This window comes from Scyliorhinus canicula, chromosome 10 (assembly GCF_902713615.1).
Source record: "Scyliorhinus canicula chromosome 10, sScyCan1.1, whole genome shotgun sequence".
Lineage (NCBI taxonomy): Eukaryota > Metazoa > Chordata > Chondrichthyes > Carcharhiniformes > Scyliorhinidae > Scyliorhinus > Scyliorhinus canicula.
Window position 1 is genome coordinate 131,874,422 of NC_052155.1, and position 25,580 is coordinate 131,900,001.

The 25,580-nt window shown below is 45.9% G+C and overlaps 1 protein-coding gene across 1 annotated transcript in view; it reads right to left on the minus strand.

The window, feature by feature from the left end:
- Positions 1-5,318: 5,318 nt before the first annotated feature.
- Positions 5,319-25,580, minus strand: part of csmd3b (CUB and Sushi multiple domains 3b) — a 2,394,280-nt gene continuing 2,374,018 nt past the window's right edge. Inside the window, exons 73-75 of the mRNA XM_038809755.1 lie at positions 25,418-25,505; positions 16,198-16,333; positions 5,319-7,401 (exon numbers count right to left, since the gene is read on the minus strand). Coding sequence (XP_038665683.1) covers positions 7,242-7,401; positions 16,198-16,333; positions 25,418-25,505 — 384 coding nt within the window. The 3' untranslated portion in view covers positions 5,319-7,241. The remainder of the gene's footprint in view (positions 7,402-16,197; positions 16,334-25,417; positions 25,506-25,580) is intronic.

The window sequence follows — 25,580 nt, forward strand, 5'->3', positions numbered from 1 at the left end:
TAAAGGATCATCCCTTTAGTCTGAGGCTGTACCCTCGGGTTTTAATTTTTCCGACTAGTGGAAACATCCTCTTCACGTCCACTCTATCCAGGCCTCTCAGTATTCTGTAAGTTTCAATTAGATGCCTCATCATCCTTCTAAACTGCAACGAGTACAGACCCAAAGTCCTCAAATGCACCTCATATGACAAGCTCTTCATTCCAGGGATCATTCCAGTGAACCACCTCTGATTGTTTCTAACGCCAGCACATCCTTTTTTAGATACAGGGCCCAAAACTGCTCAAAATACTCCAAATGGGGCCTGGCCAGAGCCTTATACAGCCTCAGAAGTACATCCCTGGTCTTGTTCTAGCCCTCACGACTGAACCTGCACGTTAACCTTAAGAGAATTTTGAACTCGGAGTCCCAAGTCAGTGAGTGCTTCTGATTTCCTGAGCCTTTTTCCATTTAGAAGATAGTCTGTGCCTCCATTCTTCCTACCAAAGTGCATAACCGTACACTTTTCCACGTTGTATTCAATCTGCCACTTCTTTTCCCACTCTCCTAGCCTTTCCAAGGCCTTCTGCAACCCCCGCTTCCTCAATGCATCTTTGTATCATCTGAAAATTTAGCAACAGTACTCTCACTTCCTTCCTCCAGATCTTTAATATATACTGTGAAAAATAGCAGTTCCAACACCGACCCTTGAGGCACACCACTAGTCACCAGCTGCCAGCCTGAAAAAGACCACTTTATCCCCACTCTGCCTTCTGCCAGTCCTCTATCCATGCCAGTGTCTTACCCTTAACACATGGGCTCTTAACCTATTTCACCGTCTCCTTTACAGCACCTTGTGAAAATCTAAATAGATCACGTACACTCGTTCTCCATTGTTAACTTCCTTGTTACCTTCTCAAAGAATTCAAACAGGTTTGTCAGACATGACCTCCCCTTGAAGAAGCCGTGCTGACTCAGTTCTATTTTATCATACAGTTCCAAATATCCACAATCCCATCTTTAATAATGGAGTCCAAAACCTTACCAATAGCCGAAGTCATGCGAACTGGCCTATAATTTCCCGTGTTCTGCCACCCTCCCATCTTAAATAGGGGTGTTACAGTAGCCATTTTCCAGTCCTCTGGGACCCTCCCTGCACCACGTATCGACGGCCTCAGGACATTGCATGAGGCTGCCCCCTGATGCTCCGCCTCCGACCAGCCGAGTTCCCGACTGCATCGGTCATGTTTGGTTTCATCCACCGGGATGACTGCGTACTCTGCGAACTGACCCAGGAGCAAAATCGCTGGAGTCGTGAAGCGGCGGCAGAGAGCAGGTCATGCACCCCGAAAACTGACATCATGTGTTCTGGGCACGCGAGAGATTCCTCCATTTTGCAGCTGTCAACAGTTATGATGTGAACTCCAAGGCCTCTGGTGAACAACCCATGAAGAAGAAGCTGAAAACAGGAACAAAGCAGCATAAAGATGATTACTTGAGGTGTGCGTTTATTAATTTACTGCAAATCAGGATTCAAAGTTCATGTGTGTTGTATGCAGGGAAGTACTGGCAAATGAAAGTTTGAAACCCTTAAACCTTCAAAGACATTTGAAGATTAATGCTGGTGAGTTTGAGGACAAACCTCTCGATTTTGTTCAACGGATGCAGTGAGATCTTAAATCATCAGCTGAAGTCATTATCAGAAATGTAACATTGTATAACAAAGTGTGAGGACCAAGCAGGCTCACCTGCAAATTAAAGGTAAGTGAAACTTCTGGGTCGCAAAGCTCGGGCAGGATGAGTCAGAATGGTTGGCCATCATAGGTCATAAATGTTGGCATGCGTGGGTTGCAAAGGTCGGCCAGTGTGGATCTCGAAGGATGGCCGGTTGGTAAAAATTGACCCTGGGCAAAAAGGTTTGAAAAACAAGATGCACTGCAGGAACTCACCAAGACCCCTTCGGCAGCACCTTCTAAATTCATGACTGCAAACACCTAGAAAGACAAGGGCAACAGGGAATACCTGTAAGTTCCCTTCCAAATCACTCACCATCCGGAATTGAAAATATAAAGTCATTCCTTTATTGTTGCTGGAACAAAATCCTGGCACTCTGTCCCGAAGAAAGCTGTGTATGCACCTACGCCATAGGGACTACAGCAGTTCAAGGAGACAGCTGACGACCATCTCAAGGACAATTAGACATGAGCAACAAATACTGGCCTAGCCAGAAATGCCCACATCCATGACATCAATTTTGTTTCAAATTGTGAACCATTCAATCTTTGTCCTCTGGCCTCCAAAACGTTGTGTTGCACAGGGAAGCTCAAGGGCTCCAAGACTTCTTACTGAGAGTGGAGATCTATGTTTTTCAATCATTTCACTATGTATTGAATCTTTCCCCCAAATATGGATTTACTGTCACCTTGTTCATTTGGTGCAATGTGCAGAACATGTTAATGAGGGCTGAGACAGTTGCAGACAATGAGTTTTCTTGTCTTCACAATGTTATAAATATCTATTGGGATATTTTCCTGTCAAATTAACAATATTGCATGATTCTGTTCAACTAAGATTTATGGTGGTGGATTCACCGAGAAGCTGCACACAAACGAATACTTCATTATATAATTGCTCCTCCTAATATGAATGATTCATGCTGCATATATATCGGATGGTATTTGTAACCAAATGCTAACAACCGGTGTCATCATTTTACTCAGACCTTTCTGTGATTATTCAATGAATTGATTGGCGGATTTGAAAGTGGAAAAAATATAATGCATGATTAAGGTTGAGGTGAGGGGAGGGTTAAAGTGGGGGAGGGAGTGGGTGATGGGAAACAGAAACACCAGCACCCATTATTTCTGTGTTGGGGCTGGTTTAGCACATTGAGCTAAACAGCTGACTTGTAAAGCAGAACAAGGCCAGCAGCGCAAGTTCAATTCCCGTGCCAGCCTCCCTGAACAGGCGCCGGAATTTAGCCACTAGGGGCTTTTCACAGTAACTTCATTTAAAGCCTACTTGTGACAATAAGCGATTCCCTAGCTCTGTTCTCCACAGGCAGTAGCAGCAACCTCTCTTTAACAATAATAATAATCGCTTGTTGTCACAAGTAGGCTTCAATTAATTTATTGTGAAAAGCCCCCAGTCGTTCATTCCAGCGCCTGTTCGGGGAGGCCAGTATGTACACCTCCCCTTTTTAAAATTTACATAGAATTTACAGTGCAGAAGGAGGCCATTCGGCCCATCGAGTCTGCACTGGCTCCTGGAAAGAGCATCCTACCCAAGGTTAACACCTCCACCCTATCCCCATAACCCAGTAACCCCACCCAACACTAAGGGCAATTTTGGACACTAAGGGTAATTTATCATGGCCAATCCACCTAACCTGCACATCTTTGTGCTGGTTAGCACACGGCTAAATCGCTGGCTTTTAAAGCAGACCAAGGCAGGCCAGCAGCACGGTTCAATTCCCGTATCAGCCTCCCCGAACAGGTGCCGGAATGTGGTGACTAGGGGCTTTTCACAGTAACTTAATTGAAGCCTACTTGTGACAATAAGCAATTTTCATTTTCATTTGGACTGTGGGAGGAAACCGGAGCACCCGGAGGAAACCCACGCACACACGGGGAGGATGTGCAGACTCCGCACAGACAGTGACCCAAGCTGGAATCGAACCTGGGATCCTGGAGCTGTGAAGCGATTGTGCTATCCACAATGCTACCGTGCTGCCCACGGGAGCAGGTTAGCTGAAACATATATTATCCACAGACTCACATAGTTTTCTCCCAATGCTGTTAAGTGTACAATCAGCTGGCAGAATGCTCTGCAAAGACTGCATTCTAAAATCATAAACTGAGGAGACAAAAGTTTGCATGCTGTCTTCCGCAAGCGAATAGCCACAGGTTAATCATGAATTACGACCTCTATCTCTGAAAAAGGAAGGCCTTGATTTTTGAGTCTATTGGATCCAATGGATAGCAATTTATGATGTGGGAAGTAAGGCATCATAAGGGCTGTAACTTACAGGGATTTCTTGTGACATTTTTCTGTTTGCACTTACATATAATGGTGAACTCATAATCTGACAGTGTGACTTGGAAAGTCTCACTCGCTTTATTCTATATATAGAACATAGAACATAGAACAGTACAGCACAGAACAGGCCCTTCGGCCCTCGATGTTGTGCCGAGCAATGATCACCCCACTTAAACCCACGTAACCCGTATACCCGTAACCCAACAATCCCCCCATTAACCTTACACTACGGGCAATTTAGCATGGCCAATCCACCTAACCGCACATCTTTGGACTGTGGGAGGAAACCGGAGCACCCGGAGGAAACCCACGCACACACGGGGAGGACGTGCAGACTCCACACAGACAGTGACCCAGCCGGGAATCGAACCTGGGACCTTGGAGCTGTGAAGCATTGATGCTAACCACCATGCTACCGTGAGGCCCCTGATATGGTGTATACTTTAGTCGCTCGCAGTAACAATCATATATCATCACAAAGTACAGATACCCTGTCACTGAAAAAGTTCCATTTGTATGAAGTGTTGATGAGAAAAAGTGTGAAAATTTTGTACTGCTGCTAACTCGTCTATTACATGACCAATTTTCAAACAGATTATATTGTAGCTGCCTGATATTTTTAGTATATTTATGATTCAATAGAAATCACAGAATCATACAGTACAGGCCTTTTGGCCCATTGAATCTACACTGACAAAACTACACTAAATCAATATAAATTCTAGTTTTTAGCACTTGGCCCATAGTCTTGAACGTTATGACATTTCGCCTCATGCTATTTCTTCATGCAAAATTAGGTTCTGAGCTGCAGGGAGATAAGAAATAGCTTGCATGTATTAAGTGCCTTTCACATCCTTAAAATATCCCAAACAGATTTGCAGCCAATTAATCAGTTCTTTTCGAGAAAATCATAGCGGTCTATTTATGCACAGCAAGATCTTGAAAATAACCAAAATAATGACAAGTCAATCTTCTGTATTTTATGGCATCGATTGAGAAGTCAATGTTGTCAAAGGAACTGTCAGCACTCCCTTATTATTCATTGAATGGTGCCACAGGGTCTTTTACATCTACCTAAGCAGGCAGACAGGCCCTCAATTTGATATGCAATAGGAAAAACGGCAATGAACCATCCTTTTAGTTCTGCACCAAAGATAGACATCAAATCAATCTAAAATCAAATCACTGACAATATACAAGTTTGTAGGAAAACAGAATAGCCCACATAAACAAAATGTACAAAAGCATTGAGCCATTTATATTTTTTACAATGTATTGAAAATTTACATCATAGATCCATACATTTTACAAATTCTTTGTTCATAAAAATATATTTCTTTACAAAAGAAATTTTTATGCATCTAATTATAATAAACATGATACAGAGGAGTAAGGAGGTTGTACATGAAATTTGTTTCAGGTACAATTTAAAGTTTGTTCTAATTTCAATGGATGTACTTTGTTTATTGCAGTCACTTATGGTATACAAACCTGGGTGAGCAGGAACATACGCGAGACAATTTGAGGAAAAATAATTGCCGTTAACTTTAATACAACTTCAGATGCATTGTAAAATTCTTGTATTTGAATGTAGTCAATTCTTTTGATTAAAGGTAAATGGATCTTGAAGCCCAATGCTAGATTTTTGATTGAACAAAATGCACTCATCGGACATTTTAGGAGCAGCAACGTTGGCCTCAATAATTTTTTGGTAGGCACAGTGCACACATTAGTTACAACATAGTAGTATCTCCAGTTAGTTGATAATCCTTTCAGCAAAATAAAACAAGATTATCTTAGTTTGATTGTACTTCTGTTCTTAAATTTTCATGCAAATGCTTTTCTAACACAGTGGTAATAATCGTTTGTGAGTTATGAGATGTCTTTCAGAGTTGCAAAGTAGAGATGGAAGGTGGAGACTTGTTGCTACTGCAATGTATAGTATGACATGGCTCTACTCTTTAAGGCAAATGTTAAAAAGGTGATCAACAGAAAGTGTAAGGAGTCATGTGGAGTTTGGCTGCTATTAAAACAGTTGACACATTTTGGTCAATCATATGTCAGAGATTCATTTTTCATCTCTTGTTAGCAAACACACTCAATCCATGGATCTCTATTGTGGACATGTAAAATGGAAAAAAAAGAAAGGCATTTACTTAATTAGAGAATGGGCAAAAAAAGCAGCTGTCTCAGGTGATACCCCCCATACTCGTGGTCTATATTTTTGCACTCTCCACCTTACAAAACTCCAATCAGATTTAAACAAATATGTTTGCTCTATTACAACACACACATCCATTATACTATGAGTATCAATAGTGCAAAATGCATGACATCCACACCACAAATCACTTCATGTTGAAAGGGTCAAGATGAACTGCAGTAAGCACGTACGTAAGACCGTAACGTTATTAGACAATAAATAAAATGGTTTGTTGTAAAAAAAAACACAATCGAGTAATTAAATAATAATGAAGCATGCAACATATCATGCATATGTGTTACTTGAAAATATGAATATATAGTATAAATATTTCTCATTTTATTCTGTGGCAAGAATTTAACATTTTGTACGAAGAATATAAATTGAAATCAAAAAATATGGAAAAAAATTAAATAGATGAAGAGATTTCTCTCGGCAATCAAAAAAGACTGGAAGTGTTCCATAGAAATCTGTTTAGTGAGTACCACACTGGCCGCTTTACAGTCAGGTATTTAAAATCAGTTTTGCAGTTGTTTTTTTTTATAAAGTTTCTTTTTACATCAGAAGGCAAAACTTGTCAAAATCTTGACTATACAGTACTTCATAGTCATTGTTACGTGTTCAGTGTCCCAACCTTCATTTCAAATGCTAGCCCCCATTGTTTGTAACATTGAAAACAGAGGTCCAATGCTCCTCAAGTATCTGCAGTTTTCTTCTGAGAAAGGTTTAATTTTTGAAAAAATTGTGGCTAAGCACTCTTAGAGTGCAGCTAAAGTTGCTGAAAAGCTCTCCAGTAACAGAATGAAGAGCAAATCTGTTTCAAACTGGGTGAGCCATGAAAACATGTTCTTTTTTCCGGTTCTTCAGATAAATCTGGTACATTAAATTCCTGAAAAGTGTGCTTTAAATAGCAATGAACCAAATGTGCATTGTACATAAGTTGGTTTAGTCAAATTCTGGATGTCCCAAGGATGCAAAGCGCTAGATGTGTATCAGGTTATGCGATCAAACAAGGTCCCTTGCCTTACACCATTGTACAGACTGTGTTGAGATTGGGGTCAAATCGAACTGCCTTGCCTTCTGCTGACTTGGCATTTGTGTCATACATTGGGTTTTCAAAAGCTGCTTGACCATTATTGTTTTCATGTACAGAGCAGCCGGTATACTGTGTCTTGGGTGCAGTCCTGTAACAAAAAAGCAGAAAACTAACAGCTTCAAATCTAAACTCAGGGCTCAATATCAATGAAGCAGCATCACGATGCGCAGGAGGCCATTCAACCCATTGTATCTTCGCTAGGTCTCTGAAAGAATTATCAATTACTTCCACTTCCCATGTACTTTCCCCATAGCTCTGTTAATTATTTTTTTATGTTTCTATCCAATTCCCTTTTGTTAGTTGAATCAGCTTCTACCACTTTAAGACAATGTATTACAGGTCAGAAAAAACTTGTTGAGGACTTCCGGTGGCGGCGATGTTCGAGTGAGCCGCACATTCGACGGGCTCTCACTCCGGCGGGGCTTTAGGGGCTGATCCCCCGCGATAGCGGTACCTCGGTGCGGCAAAAAGGCGACCGCGAAAGTGCTGGAGAGCGGGCTGCAATCTATGGAACCGCGGGAGTCCAGGAAGCAGAGGAAGAGAGAGAGAAAGGGACAGAGGCAAGGAGCAGGAGAAACTGACCTGGAAATTAAGATGGCGGACACACGGACCTCGGATTCAATAATCCAGCAGGCGCTGGATAACATGCTCCAGGAGATGAAAAACAGTTTTGAGTCGCTGAAGCGGGACAACTTGGACCCACTTCAGAAGGCAGTGGATCAGCTGAACCAGAGGCTGGATGCTCAAGATGTAAAAGTTAAGGAGCTGGGAGAGGCGGTGGAGGAGCAGGCGGATGCGAAGACGATTGAGGCGCTAGAAGTTGACGGGCTGAAGGAGCGGCAAAGAAGACTGCTGGACAGAGTGGAGGAGTTGGAGAATAGAGCCCACAGGAACAATCTGAGGATCGTCGGCCTCCCGGAGGGGGCTGAGGGAGCTGATGTCGCAGCGTTTGTGGCAGACCTGTTGATGCAGCTGAACAGGGCTGAAGCCTTGCTGCGACTGCCGGAGCTGGAGGGGGCATACAGAGTGGAGGCGAGACAGGGGCGGCCGGGGGGACCGCCCTTGGTGATCAGGTTCCACAGGTTCATGGACAAGGAACGGGTGCTGCGGTGGGCGAAGAGCGCCAGGAGCAGCACGTGGAACAACAGTGTTCTCCGTATTTACCAGGACCTAAGCCAGGAGGCGGCTCGGCGGTGAGCAGCCTTTAAACAAGTCAAGGAGGTGCTGTTCAAGAAGCACGTGAAGTTTGGTCTGCTGTTCCCGGCCCGTCTTTGGGTCACGCATCAGGGTCAACACCACTACTTCTCTGAGCCTGAAGAAGCGATGGACTTTGCGGGGGATCAGGGGCTGGTCCCGAAAAGAGGCCCCATGGGCGCGAATTAGGACCCGAGAACTATCATATGAAGGGATGTCGAATGTGCCTGGACCGCTGTTCAACGGTTTGCTGGGTTAAAGGTGCCAAGCGGGACATTTGGGACTCTTCCCTTTGTTTTTGGTTACTGGTTTTTTCTTTTGTTTTTGTTTTCTTCCTCTTTTTTCTGTTTTTCCTTTTCGTGCGGATTTTTACTTTTTGTGGGGCTCGCTGAGGGCACTGGAGCCGGTATGGTACTAAGGGTGGCCGATCAGCCAGGGGGGTTAAGGACGTGGGTTGGGGGGTTTTGTTTTACTGATGTGCATGCCTTCCTGTGCCAGTGAGTTTGCTCCAGTGGGTTGGAGAGGGGGATGGGGCGCCGGGGAGTGGGGATGAGGACGGGGAAACAATGGGAATGAGACAGGGGGCACCGGAGTGATGAGTCACCTGGCTAGCAGCTTGGCTAGTCAAGGGGGGGGGGGGGGGGGGAGAATACAGCCAGTGGATGGCAGGGGTGGGGTTATCGGGGGATGTTGCTGGGGGGGAGGGGGGGTTGTTCCGCTGACGTGGGAGGGATTTGAGGTAGGCACTGGGAAGGGGGTCGAGGGTGGTGGCAGCCAAGAGGCGGGTTGAGGGAGGAGGCAGCCAAGAGGCGGGCAAAGAATGGCGCGACGCACGGGCCGGGGGCCGGCCCGTGAAAGGCTATGGCTGACCGGCGTGGGGTGGGGTGGGGGTGGGGGGGTTGTGCCCCCCAACCAAGCTGATAACCTGGAATGTCAGTGGACTGAATGGGCCGGTTAAGAGGGTGCGGGTGTTCGCGCACTTGCGGGCTCTGAGGGCGGACATAATTATGTTGCAGGAGACACATCTGAAAGTGTCTGACCAGACTAGGCTAAGGAAGGGCTGGATTAGCCAGGTCTTCCACTCGGACTTGGACTCGAAGTCCAGGGGGGTGGCAATCATGATCAACAAGTGGGTGCAATTTGAGGCGGAGGGCATAGCCGCAGACAGGAGGGGCAGATACCTGATGGTAAGGGGCAGACTGGACTGGAGGGGAGAAGAGTGGTGCTGGTGAATATATATGCCCCGAACTGGGATGACGTGGACTTCATTAAAAGAGTGCTGGGGAAGATCCCGGACCTGGATTCTCGCAGGCTAATAATGGGGGGGGGAGGGGACTTTAACATGGTCCTTGATCCGGCGCTGGATCGGTCGTGTCCCAGAACGGATAGACTCCCAGCAATGGCAAGGGAGCTGAAAGGGTTTATGGAGCAAATGGGGGCAGTGGACCCCTGGAGAGCCAGACAGCCGACGGGAAGGGGCTACTCGTTTTACTCGCACGTCCATAAAGAATATTCTAGGATAGACTTCTTTGTTCTAAGCAGGGACTGTATAGGGGAGCTAAAGAACACGGAATACTCGGCAATCACTATCTCGGACCATGCCCCGCACTGGGTAGACCTGCAGGTCGGAGCGGCAAATCACCAACGCCCACAATGGAGGCTAGACGTGGGACTGCTGTCGGAGGAGGGGATCTGTGAGAGGCTTCGGAGGTGTATGCAAAATTACTTGCAGGTGAATGATACGGTGGAGGTCTCAGCGGCGACCCTGTGGGAGGCGCTAAAGGCAGTAGTGCGGGGAGAGTTGATCTCAATTGCGGCCCACAGAGCCAAGGCGGACAGGGCAGAGATGGACAGATTGGTTCGGGAAATGGATCGGATAGATGAGGAACACACGGAGTCCCCGGAGGAGGTTTTACTCAGGGAGAGGCAGAGACTATAGGTGGAACTGGGGGCGCTATCCACGAGTAGGGCCGTGGAACAGCTTAGGAAGGCGAGGGGCGTGGTGTACGAGCATGGGGAAAAGGCTAGCAGATTGTTAGCGCAGCAACTCAGGAAGAGGGAGGCGGCCAGGGAAATAAGTAGAGTGGTGGATGGGGAGGGGTGCCGAGTTGAAGACCCGGCAGGATTGAATAAGGTATTCCGGGACTTCTATCGCAAGCTGTACACTTCGGAGCCTCCGGAAGAACCGGAGGAGATGAAAAGGTTTCTGGACGGGTTAACATTCCCAACAGTAGGTGGGGGGCGAGTGGATGAGCTGGGGGCCCCGATTAGAGTGGAGGAGGTATTGGGGGGCCTAAAGGCCATGCAGTCGGGGAAAGCCCCGGGGCTGGATGGATACACAGTAGAGTTTTATAGGAAGTTCTCTGCGTTAGTGGGCCCGGTCTTGGCGAAGGTTTTTAATGAGGCAAGGGACAGAGGGACCCTGCCGCCGACAATGTCGCAAGCCACTATATCACTGATATTGAAGCGGGGTAAAGACTCGGAAGCGTGCGGGTCCTACAGGCTAATCTCCCTGATCAATGTAGATGCCAAGCTCCTGGCAAAGGTACTGCCGATTAGAATTGAGGACTCCGTACCGGAGGTGGTTGGGGATGACCAAACTGGGTTCATGAAAGGTAGACAGCTGTCGGCCAACTTGAGAAGATTACTTAATGTGATAATGATGCCCTCGACGGGCAGGGAGGTAGTGGTGGTGATGGATGCCGAGAAGGCCTTTGACCGAGTGGAGTGGGGCTATCTATGGGAGGTGCTCGGACGGTTTTGGTTCGGGGAGAGACTGGTGAATTGGATCAAGTTATTATATCAGGCCCCAAAGGCCAGCATCAGGACAAACAGAGAAGTGTCAGAGTATTTTAGACTATACCGTGGGACCAGACAGGGCTGCCCGTTCTCCCCGCTGCTGTTTGCGCTGGCCATAGAGCCGCTGGCGATTGCGCTGAGAGCCGCAAAGGGATGGAAGGGGATGGTTAGGGGCGGAGTGGAACATGGGTCTCTCTTTATGCGGACGACCTGCTCCTGTACGTGTCGGATCCATTGGCCGGGATGGGAAGTATACTGGAAACATTGAGGAAGTTCGGCCAGTTCTCAGGATACAAACTAAATATGGCCAAGAGTGAAATGTTTGTGGTACAGGCAAGGGGCCAGGAGAACAGATTGAGAGGGCTACCATTTAGGCTGGTTGAGGAAAATTTCCGGTACTTGGGGATCCAGGTGGCGCGAGACTGGGGCAGGCTGCACAAGTTAAATTTGGCCAGGGTGGTGGAACAAATGAAGGGAGAGTTTTGGAGATGGGATGCACTCCCGCTGTCGCTGGCAGGGAGGGTGCAGACTGTAAAGATGACAATCCTGCCTAGATTCCTGTTTATTTTTCAGTGCCTCCTGATCTTTATCCCACAGTCCTTCTTCAAAAGGGTTAACGAGATGATCATGAGCTTTGTCTGGGCGGGAAAATCCCCGCAGTTGAAGAAGGCAATGCTTGAGAGGAGCCGCAGAGAGGAAGGGCTGGCATTGCTGAGTCTGATTAACTAATACTGGGCGGCTAATATCGCTATGATAAGGAAGTGGATGGTGGGTACGGGGTCTATCTGGGAGCGGGTGGAGGCGGCTTCGTGCAGGGGCTCCAGCTTGGCAGCCCTGGTCACGGCTCCTCTACCGCTGCCGCCGGCCAGGTACTTCACCAGCCCGGTAGTGGTGGCGACCCTGCGGATATGGGGCCAGTGGAAGAGGCATGTAGGGGAGCTGGGGGCGTCTGTCTGGGCGGCAATCTGCGACAACCATTGGTTTGCCCCCGGGAGTATGGATGGGGGGTTTCGAGCATGGCGGCGGGCGGGGGTGGGGAGGGTGGGCGATACGTTCCTGGAAGGGAGCTTTGCGAGTTTGGGGAGCTTGGAGGAGAAATTTGGGTTGGTAAGGGGAAATTATTTCAGGTACCTACAGTTGCGGGACTTTGTCCGTAGACAGGCCCCATCCTTCCAACGCCTCATGCCAATGGGGATCCAAGACAGAATAGTCTCTAGGGGGGAAGGAGGGGAGGGTAGAGTCTCTGATATTTATAAGGTGCTCATGAAGGGGGAAGGGTCCCAGGCGGAGGAACTGAAACTCAAATGGGAGGAGGAGCTAGGCGGGGAAATGGAGAACGGGCTGTGGGCAGAAGCCCTGAGTAGGGTGAATTCGACCGCAACATGTGCCAGGCTCGGCCTGATTCAGTTTAAGGTTGTTCACCGGGCCCACATGACGGTGGCTCGGATGAGCAAATTCTTTGGGGTAGAGGACAAATGCGCTAGGTGCGTAGGAGGACCAGCGAACCACGTACACATGTTTTGGGCATGCCCGAGGCTTAGTGGGTACTGGGAGGGATTCGCAGGGATCATGTCCCGGGTGCTAAAAACAAGGGTGGCGATGGGTCCAGGGGTTGCAATTTTTGGGGTTTCGGAAGACCCGGGAGTCCAGGCTGAGAAATAGGCCGATGTTTTGGCCTTTGCTTCCCTGATAGCCCGGCGACTAATATTATTGGCATGGAGGGACTCAAAGCCCCCGAAGACTGAGTTGTGGCTTTCGGACATGTCGAGTTTTCTGGGTATGGAAAAAATTAAGTTCGCCTTGAGGGGATCTGTACAGGGGTTCGCCCAAAAGTGGCAACCATTCATTGACTTCTTTGGGGGAGAGTGAGCGTCAGCAGGGTGGGGGGTTGGCGGGGGGGGGGGGGGGTGGTTAGAGTAGAGTAGAGTAGGAGGGATAAATTGGCGGGTAGTGCTGATGGGAGAGGAGCGGGCTTGTGCAGTATGTGATGATTGAAGTATTGAATGTACGTGGATGTTTGCACATTTTTGCCTTTTTTTGCTTTCTTTCTGTTGATGTCTGTAACTGTTTACAATGCCGAAAAACCACCTCAATAAAATTATTTGTTAATAAAAAAAAAGAAAAAACTTGTGGAGAAAGGAGAGGAAACGGGATTAAGTGCAGTCTTAGCCATACGTTCCCCACTGAGGCCCCAAATCTACCCAAATGGTTGTTCCAGAGCATGGTATTTCTCGGTACTCCGAGAAACATCCGGCTGATCGCAGGTGCAGGACTCTGTTCCCATTCGGGTAGATTGCGCCCCAAGTTTTTCCAATACAGTTACTCAATACAAAATTGCATTCATAAATGTAACATTAACAAGATTCTTATGTCATTATTTCATCAGTTCTATTCAACTTAACATTTACTGAATTTATCAGTTGCTTTATTACAGGGAGGCTGCCAGATTACAGCACGATTCTAAAGGTTTCTCGATAATTTCTCCCTTTGCTTATTGCTATCCAAGAGAACAGTAAGTGGTTGTGACTTTAGCCATAAGATATCATCAATAATTAGTCTAATTTAACAAATTTATGTATAATTGCATAGTGATTTTCCAGTTTTGAGAAGTTAATTAAGGTTTCATCTTGTTAATGAGATTCATTATATTATTCATCAGCTTCTTATTCTTAGGCACGGTGGAGGCATTAACTGTGCTTTAAAATACAGCATTTGATATTTTGGGTTACATTTTTAGATGCACTTTCAGACATTAATGATACTTCATTAATGAACTAAAACACCTGTTCAAGCCTGTGTTTAGTTCAAGATGTTGAAGGCCCAGACCTTCGGGTCTCTGAATGATTTAACCTCAGGGATACCCAGGAAGATGCACCATGGGACCCCATGGAGGTCCCAAAGCAAGGACTCCGTGAAAATTGTCCAGGAAATTACAGTTTCCATTGGGTAGTTATCCTGCGTCTGGAACCCTCCAAAACTCTGATTTAAAGTCAGAGACTTTGGATGGTTCATACTTACTTAGCAGAATAGTTACCCAGGAAACGTTACATAGAGTGAAACCAATTCTAACGCTTGCTCCTCGCCCGGGTTCCTGAATACCCTGGCCTCCTATTCCTCTGACACCGCTGATTATTCCCTGAAAATCCCCTCCAACCCCTAGACTATCTCTGACTATGTAACTACCCATCCAAATCTCAGACTAGCACCCCGACTTCAACCACCTCCTGACTACAGTCCAGCCAACTCTACTTGCTCTCCCACTCACCTGCCAGCCTACCACTTTACCCACCCAAGTCGTTTCCTAGATCTCACCTACCCTCTCACCCACCCACCTTCCACCATCTAAAACCCCAGCTGTCACCCTATCCTCTCACTAACCCACCTGCCACTCAACCCCCTCACCCACCCGCCTTCCATTCTACTCTCTCGCCAACTCACCTTATGCATTTACCTTCTCTCCGTAGCTTATCAAGTGCATTAGGACATTTTAACATACTGGAATATGACATCTGGGTCTGTAAATAAAGGGGAAATGGGTTGGCTTTCCCAAAGCTCCTGCACCATGAAGGAAGGACATCAGGTCTTGTGTGAAAATCTCATCTGTGTGGAGTTGCACATTCTTCCCGTTTCTTCTGGATGCTCTGGTTTCCTCCCATAGCCAGTTGCAGGTTAGGTGGATTGGCCGTGCTAAATTTTTCCCTTAGTGAATAAAGGTTAGGCGGAGTTACAGGGATGGGGTGCGGGGAGTGGACCTACGGTAGGGTGCACTTTCAGAGGGTTGTTGCAGACACGATGGGCCGAATGGCCTCTTTCTACACTGCAGGGATTCGATTGTTCTATGGTCTGCTTTGCATTTATCAGGAGGCCTGGTTCAGAGGTTTGGGTGACAAATGTGGATGTTCAGGCAAAGTAAGCCGGAATGGAATGGCAATCAGACACTGATTGCACACTCGTCGAAAGATTTAACCTACTATTTTGATAAAGCAGTTAAAGTTTACAGGAGAAAGAGCTACGTGGAGACTCAGTAAGCAGCTGCTTAAAACATCTCCGAGGTCCCACCAATGAGACTATGTTGTACATAATAATTAGCACTTGCCCTAACGTCCTCTCCTAACTGCAACTGGCTGTTTGAGAGTAAACAAGGTGTTGATGTTGATTTCAAAAGTTACTTAAATTGAATCACTATCTCACGTTCAGTTTCTTTTGTGGCTATGAACAGGACCTCTGAAACACATCTCTTGAGACTTTCTGGAAAACATTGTCAAAGTTTCATAAACATTCCTGTAATATTTACTTGCTGTGGACTTTACCCAAAGAGGGTAAACATTTCTACCTTCAGAGTCCTCATGGGCATCTTGCAAATGGTCTCCCGATCCACATGAAAAGCAGGGGAAGAACATTGATCAGGCACAGCAGCAACAGCTGCTGCAGAAGAGAATGTCAAGATGGTGAGGTGGTGTCCTTTTTCCCTATGCCTATAGGATGCCCTTCCTCCTCTAGATTTCATCCACCAGGAAATCTAGTTCCATGTTTCAGAACACCTGCACTCTTCTCTCCTTTCCCTGTGCTATGTTACTGTGTGCAAACCAGTTCACTCCACAGAGGGAGTGGGTGCTAGGAACTCAATGCACCACTCCACAGAAACTCTGCCAAATCTAGTTGATCTTGCTGATAGCTGGGGTAGCACCTCAGAGCAAGTTCAAATTGTTATAACTAGTAATTAGAACCAAAATTATGTGCCAAATTCAGGCTTCCAAACAAGCATGTCTTATCGGTACAGTTTTCAACTTTGGCAATAACCCCCATTGTTTCAGTCACATATAATAGAAACATCCGTACATTTGAGTATCAAAGTCGGTTTGTAATTGGAGAAATATTAGTTAATACCAACCTTTGTTTATAAAGGTAAAACCCAAATCCTGCAAATATAAGAGCAAAAAAAGGCACAAGGATGGCGATGGCCACAGAGCTACTGTTAGTACCATGCGGTGGATTGGGAGAATTTGACTCTTGAGTTGAGTTCAGACCTGTAACAGAAAGGTACATTGTTGAGACATAAAGCAACAATCACATTGTTAGAAACCTGCTGGTGCAAATTACAGCCTACAAATTTCTCCACATCACTGAGAGAAATTGCTTCTGCATATTATTTGATCTGAATTTTTATTTTCAAATTGTCTCGGTAGCTATTAGAATGATTGCTGTTAAATTTAGCTGCATAACTGGTCAATGTTGATGCAACAAATATGAGCTTTCCTGATCAATTTAATAGCTCATTAACCAATGAACAATCATCAGCAATCACATTTTTCTGGTACACAACGGTCATTTTGAGTGGTTGGTCAAAAAAGTGCCAATTAAGATATTTAAAATATTTCACAAACACCTTGGGCGGGATGTTTCATCAACGACGTTGGAAACGCAAAAGACGATTGGGCAGAGAATTGCATATGAGGCGAAAATTGTGGCCGGTGCCTCGAAAGCAGCGTCAATGCAGTCTACTTCACATGTGCAGTAAGCCTGGCCCGGTATTCTCCGGGGCTTCCGCAATGCTCCGCCTCTGCCAGGAGGAGTTACCGATGGTGAGTTTCAGTTATGGTTTTAAAAATCAGGAACCAGGCCCCATGGCTGCTGAGGAAGAATGAGGGGGTACGAAAAGCGTCCAACATCTCTATGATGTGTTATAGTTGTGGCGCTGGCTGGGGAGTTTCTGCCAGGGCCAAGGGAGTAGCGGGGCTGACCAGGACCTGGAACATGGGGTCCGGTGGACAGGCATGAAACACCATTGCCGCAGACTGCAAGGCGGCCATGTGCTGTGCACGCTGCTGACTGTCCACTGTGAACTTAGTGCCATGGATCGTATGGGTGTCCCCCAGGCCACTCCCCCCCGGTACCCATTGGCCCCAGCCGACCCATTGACGAGATGGGCGGGCTCCAACGCAACCAGTATCATCTTGTTGGCTGGGGTGAGTGTGCATGGGGAGTGGAGTGCTAATATGCAGCTGCAGCTAGTCAGCCTCTCGAATACCAATCCCGACCATGGCGATTCCGATACCATTTTTCATTGGAATCAATCATGCTCCACGTGGCGCCAGTGCTAGTCCATTAACGGTTGATGAATTCGTCCAGGACTGGTGCCAATTGCATTGTTGTGGAAGTCCACCCATTCAGTCCCAGCATTAGAAGTTAGTCTCTGAAACGGAGATTCCCACCCCTTTCTTTTCAGTTAGTTCTTTTTTATTCTTTGCAACAGATAGATTGGTGGAGATAGCACTTATTATCACAAAGAGTAATTTGTGCTTACATAATTTGGTGAGTTTTTTTATATTGATGCTGTCAAGGTTGACTAATTCAATAAGTTGGTTTGTGGATCAGTAGATCTAGGGAAGACGAACTAGGGAAATCAAGAACCAACAATGGACTGAGAAAGCTAAGGAACTGCAACTCTTCGCTGACAAGCACGACACCCAGGGTTTATTCAGTTGCACCAAGGCAATATATGTACCCAACACCCTAGGCCCCAAACCAGTGCGGAGTAAGGACATAACTCTCTTGAGAGAGAGAAAAGATTAGCCTTCAATGGAGAGAAAACTTCAAAGAACTCCTAAACAGTGATACAATCATAGGTGCGGACATGTTTGAGGAAAACTCCCAACTCTCCATAAAGATGATCTTGGACTTCCACCAAGTGTGGATAAAGTTGAAGCTGCCATTATACACATGAAGAATGGAAAAGCCACAGGAGTGGATGTGATTCCGGCGAAGATTTTCAAACATGGCGAAGAGATCACCTGTCATCTCTATCAGCTGTTCCTGAAAATCTGGGACAAAGAGGAAATTTCTGCTGGCCTCAGGAATGCCATCATTGGGCAGCACGGTGGCCTAGTGGTTAGCACAACTGCCTCACGGCACTGAGGTCCCAGGTTCGATCCCGGCTCTGGGTCACTGTCCATGTGGATTTTGCACATTCTCCCCGTGTCTGCGTGGGTTTCGCCCCCACAACCCAAAAATGTGCAGAGTAGGTGGATTGGCCACGCTAAATTGCCCCTTAATTGGAAAAAATAATTGGGTAATCTAAATTTATTAAAAAAAAGGAATGCCATCATCGCCACCATCATCAAGAAAGGAGAAAATAAGGACTGTGGGAACTACCGAGGAATGTCGCTGCTCTCCATTGCTGGGAAGATAATTGGCCGAATCTTTACAAGCTGCCTTCTCCCAATCTCTGAAGAAATCCACCTGGAAAGCCAGTGTGGCTTCTGACCAAATAGTGGAACAGCAGAGATGATTTTCACTGCTTGGCAACTTCAAGAGAAATGCCAGGGGCAGCACGGTAGCATTGTGGATAGCACAATCGCTTCACAGCTCCAGGGTCCCAGGTTCGATTCCGGCTTGGGTCACTGTCTGTGCGGAGTCTGCACATCCTCCCTGTGTGTGCGTGGGTTTCCTCCAGGTGCTCCAGTTTCCTCCCACAGTCCAAAGATGTGCAAGTTAGGTGGATTGGACATAATAAATTGCCCTTAGTGTCCAAAATTGCCCTTAGTGTTGGGTGGGGTTGCTGGGTTGTGGGGATAGTGTGGAGGTGTTAACCTTGGGTAGGGTGCTCTTTCCAGGAGCTGGTGCAGACTCGATGGGCCGAATGGCCTCCTTCTGCACTGTAAATCCTATGATCTATGATCACTCTACATGGCCTTCAGCGATCTGACCAAGGTTTTTGACTCAGTCAGTCAGGAAGCACTATGGAAGACCCTGTCAAATACCCGCTGTCCAGAGAAATTCATCAATATCCTCCGAATCCTCCACGAAAAAATGTTGGCGACAGTCTTCACCGATGGAAATAAGACAGAAACATCTGATACTGAAGTCAAGCAGGGATGTGTCATCATGTCCACCCTTTACTCCATTTTCATCACCACCATCCTTCACCTTTTCAAGAACAAGCTTCCCAGTGGAGTGGATATATTCTACAGGATGGACAGAAAACTTTTTCAACCTCAACCATTTGAAATCCAAGAAGAAAAAAACACTGACATTGCTCATGAAACTTCAGTATGCAGAAGACATTTGTAGAAGCCAACTATTTTCTCATACACCTGATAGGTAAAAGATAGCTATTTAGCAGAAATATTAAGACCCAGTCTTTCCAAATACCCATTTTAAATTCACTCATAACCTCAGGTCATCTCAAAATATACAGAGACACTAAACAGCATGAAACACATAATTCCATTCTAGATTAAAACAGCACATTTGCAAGACAGTTTGATACTATACTTGTGCTGTCAGATCAAGGACAGAGCAACACCATATCAACGCCATAGTAATATGAAGGCACCATTGTTCACAATGCAGTTAACAGCTAAGTCAGCAGGAGACCAGTTTAAGCTGGTTGTGATAACAGCACAGAATCGCATTCCATAACATGCACAAGTATTCAGACATGAAACAATTAAAGCTAATGTTGCACATAAAAGATTGACAGCTAACCGTCAAATCAAACTCCTTTGATTCTAACTCTAACCAATTAGGATGGCTTAGAGGTGCAGATAGATGGCTAAAGACTGATATGATTTCCGATAACCGTGAAGGTCCGTACGGCATCTTTATCCAGATCATTCTATACTTTGATCTAAACTATTCTTTATCTCTGTACTTCCACTTTTCCACTCTAACTCTTGAAGTAAATGCAAGCTGTTTGCCGTAAGCAAGAAACCATTTCTGTATTATTTAAAATTTAAATTGTGTACAAGTTGCTTCTCTTTAAGTCCTTTTTGCTAGCCGGACTTATTAGAGAATAAGATTTAAGTAACTCTCAATTCTAATCAAATAGAGGCAATAAACAATTCTTATTTGTACCCGAGAAGTTTTAATTCAAATTTCTACTGAGTTTTAGTGTTCGCAATTGCCACTAGATCCACATGGTAGATCTCTTTCAACATTATCACCTCTAGTCTCTCAGAAGGTAATCTTCAAGCCATGCTTGACACTTTTGTGGAAGCATAATGATTAATTGGTCTCAGCCTCAACCTCAAGAAGACTCAAGTCCTTTACCAACCCACCCCAGGGCACGATCCAGTCTCACCCTCCATCAAGATCAAACCTTACCAAATGTGGGACATTTCTCCTCTCATCGATGCAGACATCCAACATCATATTCAATCCACGAGCACCTCCTTCGGAGGCATAAGGACAGAGTTTGAAAACCTTGAAATTCATGCTGACACTACGAGCCTTGTGTACAAGGCAATGGTCCTCCCAATTCTTCTATATGGCTCATAAACTTGGACTATGTATAGAAGCCACCTCAAGGCTCTTGAGAGAGATCTTCAATGCGGCCTGAGAAGCATTCACCGTATCAACTGAATGGACAGGCGCACTAACATCAGCATCCTTGAAGGTGCTAAGAGCAGAAGCATCGAGGCCATGATCATCCAAAACCAACTCTGCTTGTCCGGCCAGGTGCTTCGAATGTCAGAGTCCCAACTGCCAAAACAAATTTTTAAACAGCCCAAGGAAGGCTCCCAAACAGGAGGAGGACAAAGGAAGCGTTACAAAGACACCCTGAAGGATTACCTCAAGAAATACAACATAAACATCAATGTTTGGGAGACACGAGCTCAGAAGAGACCTACTTGGAGGAACCTCCTGATTGAAGGGACACAATTCTTTGATTTCAGCTGAAGGCAAGAGTAGGCCCAGAAAAGGAGCCTGAGAAAGGAATACCAGCGATCTAGATTCCAAGGCCCAACCTCACCTCCTAGAAATACCTGTGAAGTGTGTGTTCGAAGATGCGACTCTAGGATCAGGCTCATTAGCCACACAAGTACCCACGACCAATAATACAACGTTTCTTAGCTGGACAATCATACTCATTAGCGAGTGATCACCGAAGAAGAGATCAGTACAAATGTCACCAATAATATTCTATATATCGTCCTACTTAAATGAGTTTTACATTAAAACTAAAACTTTAAAAAATTTCTGTCATATTTGGGTTGTTACACTAGTTAAATCAGCAAATTATTATTTTTCAATCATCATGGAATGGTCTGCAAGATATTATAAGTAGGCAACTTACAATACACAAACAAACCTGCGCTTCGAAAGATGTATTTTAAAAAGAAATCAAATGGAATGGAGAAGCTGTTTTATAATGATATATAAATATGCAAGATTCAAGGGAAAAGTAACAAAACATTTTATGTTGACACAATACAATAAAATAAAACAGATTTTATCGCCATATTAAGTTTTGAAGTAATTGGATAATGAAAGTTTCACATTGTGTAACAGATGTTTCAGGGGTTAGGGGTAATGAAAGGAAATTATTTTTGGAATTTGCAAGCACCAGCAACACCAAGCAGTTCAGACTACAGATTTATAAGCTAAGTAGTGGCAGAAATAAACTGGTGAAGAATTCTACAATAGCTGTGGCACCTCTAGCAGCGTGATAAAATAATTTTTCATTGTCTACTTTGGTTGTCAGTTCAGAAAATAAATGGGTAGAAACAATTAAACTGCAACGAATCACCCCAGCAGAGGAAATGTTCAACAAAGTCATTTGTGTGAAAATATGCACACTGACAGATCTGAAATGATGTTATTCACAGCAAGGTTGATGATATGGTTTCAGAAGAATGGGAGTATTGCAAGATGTTCTGCACTTTGTTTTATTCAACTACAGACATGAACTTATGTTTCAAAGTCTGTCAGCTGTTGATGTTTGAAGGTCATTTTTAGGTTAAGAACTGTGTGTGAGGAAAGTTTGCAGATTGCCAATGACTTGTCAAATTCCAGGGAGGGTATTACTGCAAACTTTACTCAGCAAATGTAATTGCAATTGGACTCAGCACTGGCTCTCTTTTTTCATTATACTTTTAATAATTGCAGGGGCACATCCAGGTTGCAATTTAATGCAGGAAAAACAGAGTCCCACTTTGGTTGAGTTTAGTGGGGTGTTTCCTGATGCCTGCAGCGCCGAGAACGATCCCGCTATGAAATTGGACTCTTTTTTTTCTGGCGTTGATGAGGAAAGCTCTGCTCATCAGGAATAGATCGGGTGCCATTTTCAAATGCCGTATTGATCTCTCAACCTCACATCATAGCCTCTGAACCCACAGCCTCTGAACCCACACAACTTACTTGTTCAGAGGTCCTTGAGCCCCCTTCAACCAATCTCATAAGAGCAGAGCGCTCCCCGGCTCGATCCCCAGCATGGGCGACCTGGCATTCAGGCCATGTCAGCCTGGCAGTGCCACCCAGGCACCCTGGCCATGCTAGGGTGGCACTGCCAGGGTGGTTGGGTGGCCATGCCAAGGTGTCAGGCTGGCAGTGCTAGGCTGGTAGGGGCAGAGGAAGTGCCACGATACCACCTGCCCAGAGCTCGACCCTCACTAGGGGCCTCAGAAAACCTGAGAGAGCCCGCCAATGCCGTTACACCTGGTCCACGTTTGTGTGGACTCGTGCTAAACAGTGTCACTGTGAAGACTCCCAGGCACGAGCGTTTGATCGCGAGCCTTGGGTGACTGTGGTGTAGTCATATATAGGTGAGTCTAACTGCTCACTTAAATACGCAAATCTGTATTCCGCCCATTTGTCACGTCACCGAGTCGGGCGCAACGAGGCCATTTGATCAGGCTTCTAACATTTACTAAACACTTTTGAAACTCTTCTTGACCCTCATTTGGTGGTGATGTCAACTGGGTTGGCAATGGTTCTTGCCTCCAGCATGCTTGGCCTGGAGAAGCTAAAATATCTGGGTATCAGATAAGAAGAGGATTGGGTTCTAGCTTGGGTTTGGCTGTGATACCGAATGGCCAGATATTTCTAATGATAAATCTTGGGCTGGATTCTCTGTTTTTTGGACTATGTCCCCACGCTGCCGAAAACTGGCATCAAAAGGCTACAGATTCACAGCCTTGCAGAGGGCTAGCAGGCAGCTGTCGTGGAGTTCGCAGCTCCAGCTGCTGATACGGCCCCCGACACTTCTGGGTCAGAGGCCTCATATGCACACGGCGGCGGCCACCAGCGGCTGTGCAGAGCTCCATGGCAGACTCAGACCGTGGACCTGGACTGTAGAAATAGTGCCCCCGATCGGCCGCTCGCCCAACCCGCACAAAAGAAATCCCAGTGCTGAATAAGGCCCCGCTGCCCTCCGATTGGCTCTTCCCCGATTGTGGGCGCCACACAGGTATCACGGATGGTGGGACCATGAGTGGTCCACGCCGTCGGGAATTCGGCCGGTTGGGGATGGAGAATAGAGGGGCGAGCGTCAGGCAAGGGCCTCAGGTGGCGGAAAATCGGCACGAGTACGCCGCTTTTCAGAGGGCGGAGAATCGCGGAACCAGCGCCCGGTCCCATTTCATGCGGGAAAGTGGATTCTCTGCCCCGTCGCCGGACGCGATTTCGGTGTCAGGGTGAAGAGAATCCAGCCCCTTATGTAGGCTTATGCATGGTGAATAGCTACATGAGGAAGGTACTGGTGTAGTGCTCACGTTTTGTAACATCAGTTGCTAAAAGAAATAATTACAAAAATTAGGAGAATGGTGATTTTTATGCAGAAGCTCGATAGAACAAAGAATTCCCAACCATAGTTGCAGCAGACATCATAAATACTCATAGGTAAAATCTGGCTGCAATGTTACCACTGGTGAAATTTTTTCCTCTTCTGTCTGAATTTACAGAACTAGCAAATATGCTAGTTAAGCAATAATCTAGAAGTAGTGCATCACAAAGAGAGTAAGGTGTGGGAAAAAATCTTCCGAGATCACATCCCATTGCAGTAAAATACAAGCAGAGATCAAAATAAGGGACAAAAGTTCAGGGCTATCTCAAGGTCACTGTTTTAGTAATAGATGACTTTGTGGTATGGGAGAGATAAAACATTTAACTGGGGTTTATCTACATTCTCAGCCAGAGATTGTGTACAGAACAGGGAGATAAATAAAGTCTGCTTAAGTAAAGCCAGTTAAAGCAGTAGCAAAAACGTCAACAGCAGTTTAGTTTTCTTAAAAAACATGTACATTTGAAAAAACAAATACAGCAGTGGCACAGGATATTTAGATAGTGGCTCTTCCCATATTTCCTCCTTGTCCTGTTATCAGTTTGTTTGGGGCAGATGCCTCACAAGAAATCAACAAACATTGGACTGGGGCCATAGAATGGGGACAAATAAATGATGAACAAATCAAAGCAATTTCTGAATCATCCTTTAGCTCCACTTGTTCTGTGTGCCAGTGTGCGAATCTAATCTGTTTCACCTACGTCTCACCTCTAAACCACCTGGCAGGATACAATGAGCAGGAATTTCCACACCCCACCCTCCCCCGTGGGGTGTTTTCCCATGACAGAGGCAGCTCGCCTATTGGCTGGCAGTAGGAACTTCTGTTCCTACCGTTGTCAACGGGGTTTCCCAATGTTTGCACATTCTGCTGCCGGTGAACCGTGGCGGAAGATCATTTTCAGCGGGGCCAGAAGATCCTGCCAGTGGGAACGGCTGAAAAACCCTACCCATAGTGTTCCTTACAGTTGGAGAAAGTGAAGGATGCTATTAGTTCAGGATAATAAAAGGACTTTTATTATAATTGGAGTGTGTCAGGAGTCCTGACTGACCTACTTCTGATATTTTACTTTTGACAGTGGCAGCAAAAGGGCGGCATGGTGGTTAGCACTGCTGCCTCACAGCACCAGGGACACAGGTTCAATTCTGGCCTCAGGTGACAGTGTGGAGTTTGCACTTTCTCCCCGAGTCTGGGTGGTTTCCTCCGGGTGCTTCAGTTTCCTCCCACACTCCAAAGATGTGCAGGTTAGGTGGATTAGCCATGCTAAATTGCATCTTAGTGTCCAAAGATGTGTGGATTTAGGTGGGGTTATGGCTTTGCTGGAATAGGACGAGGGAGTGGGCCTGGAGGTGTGCTGTTTCAGAGGGACAGTGCTGACTCAATGGGCCGAATGGCCTCCTTCTGTACTGTTGGAATTCTAAAACACTTGCACTTGGTGCCCAATGTCACAAACAGGTGCAGTCCATGCCTTCCGAAACCAATAAGGTTACAATGCACATTAAAAGAAGTATGTATGATTCTGAATTCAACATGGTCATCACCAGGATTTACCTAGTCTCTGTACTCCAAACTGTCCATAATCTTCACCCTGTATAAATCCTTGAAACACGTACGTGGCACCATCAGGCTCAGCAGAAACCTGGCAAAATAAAAACAATAATGATAAATCATGATGTTGACAGGCTTTTCAAATTTTAGTAAAAGAGGAAAGGAA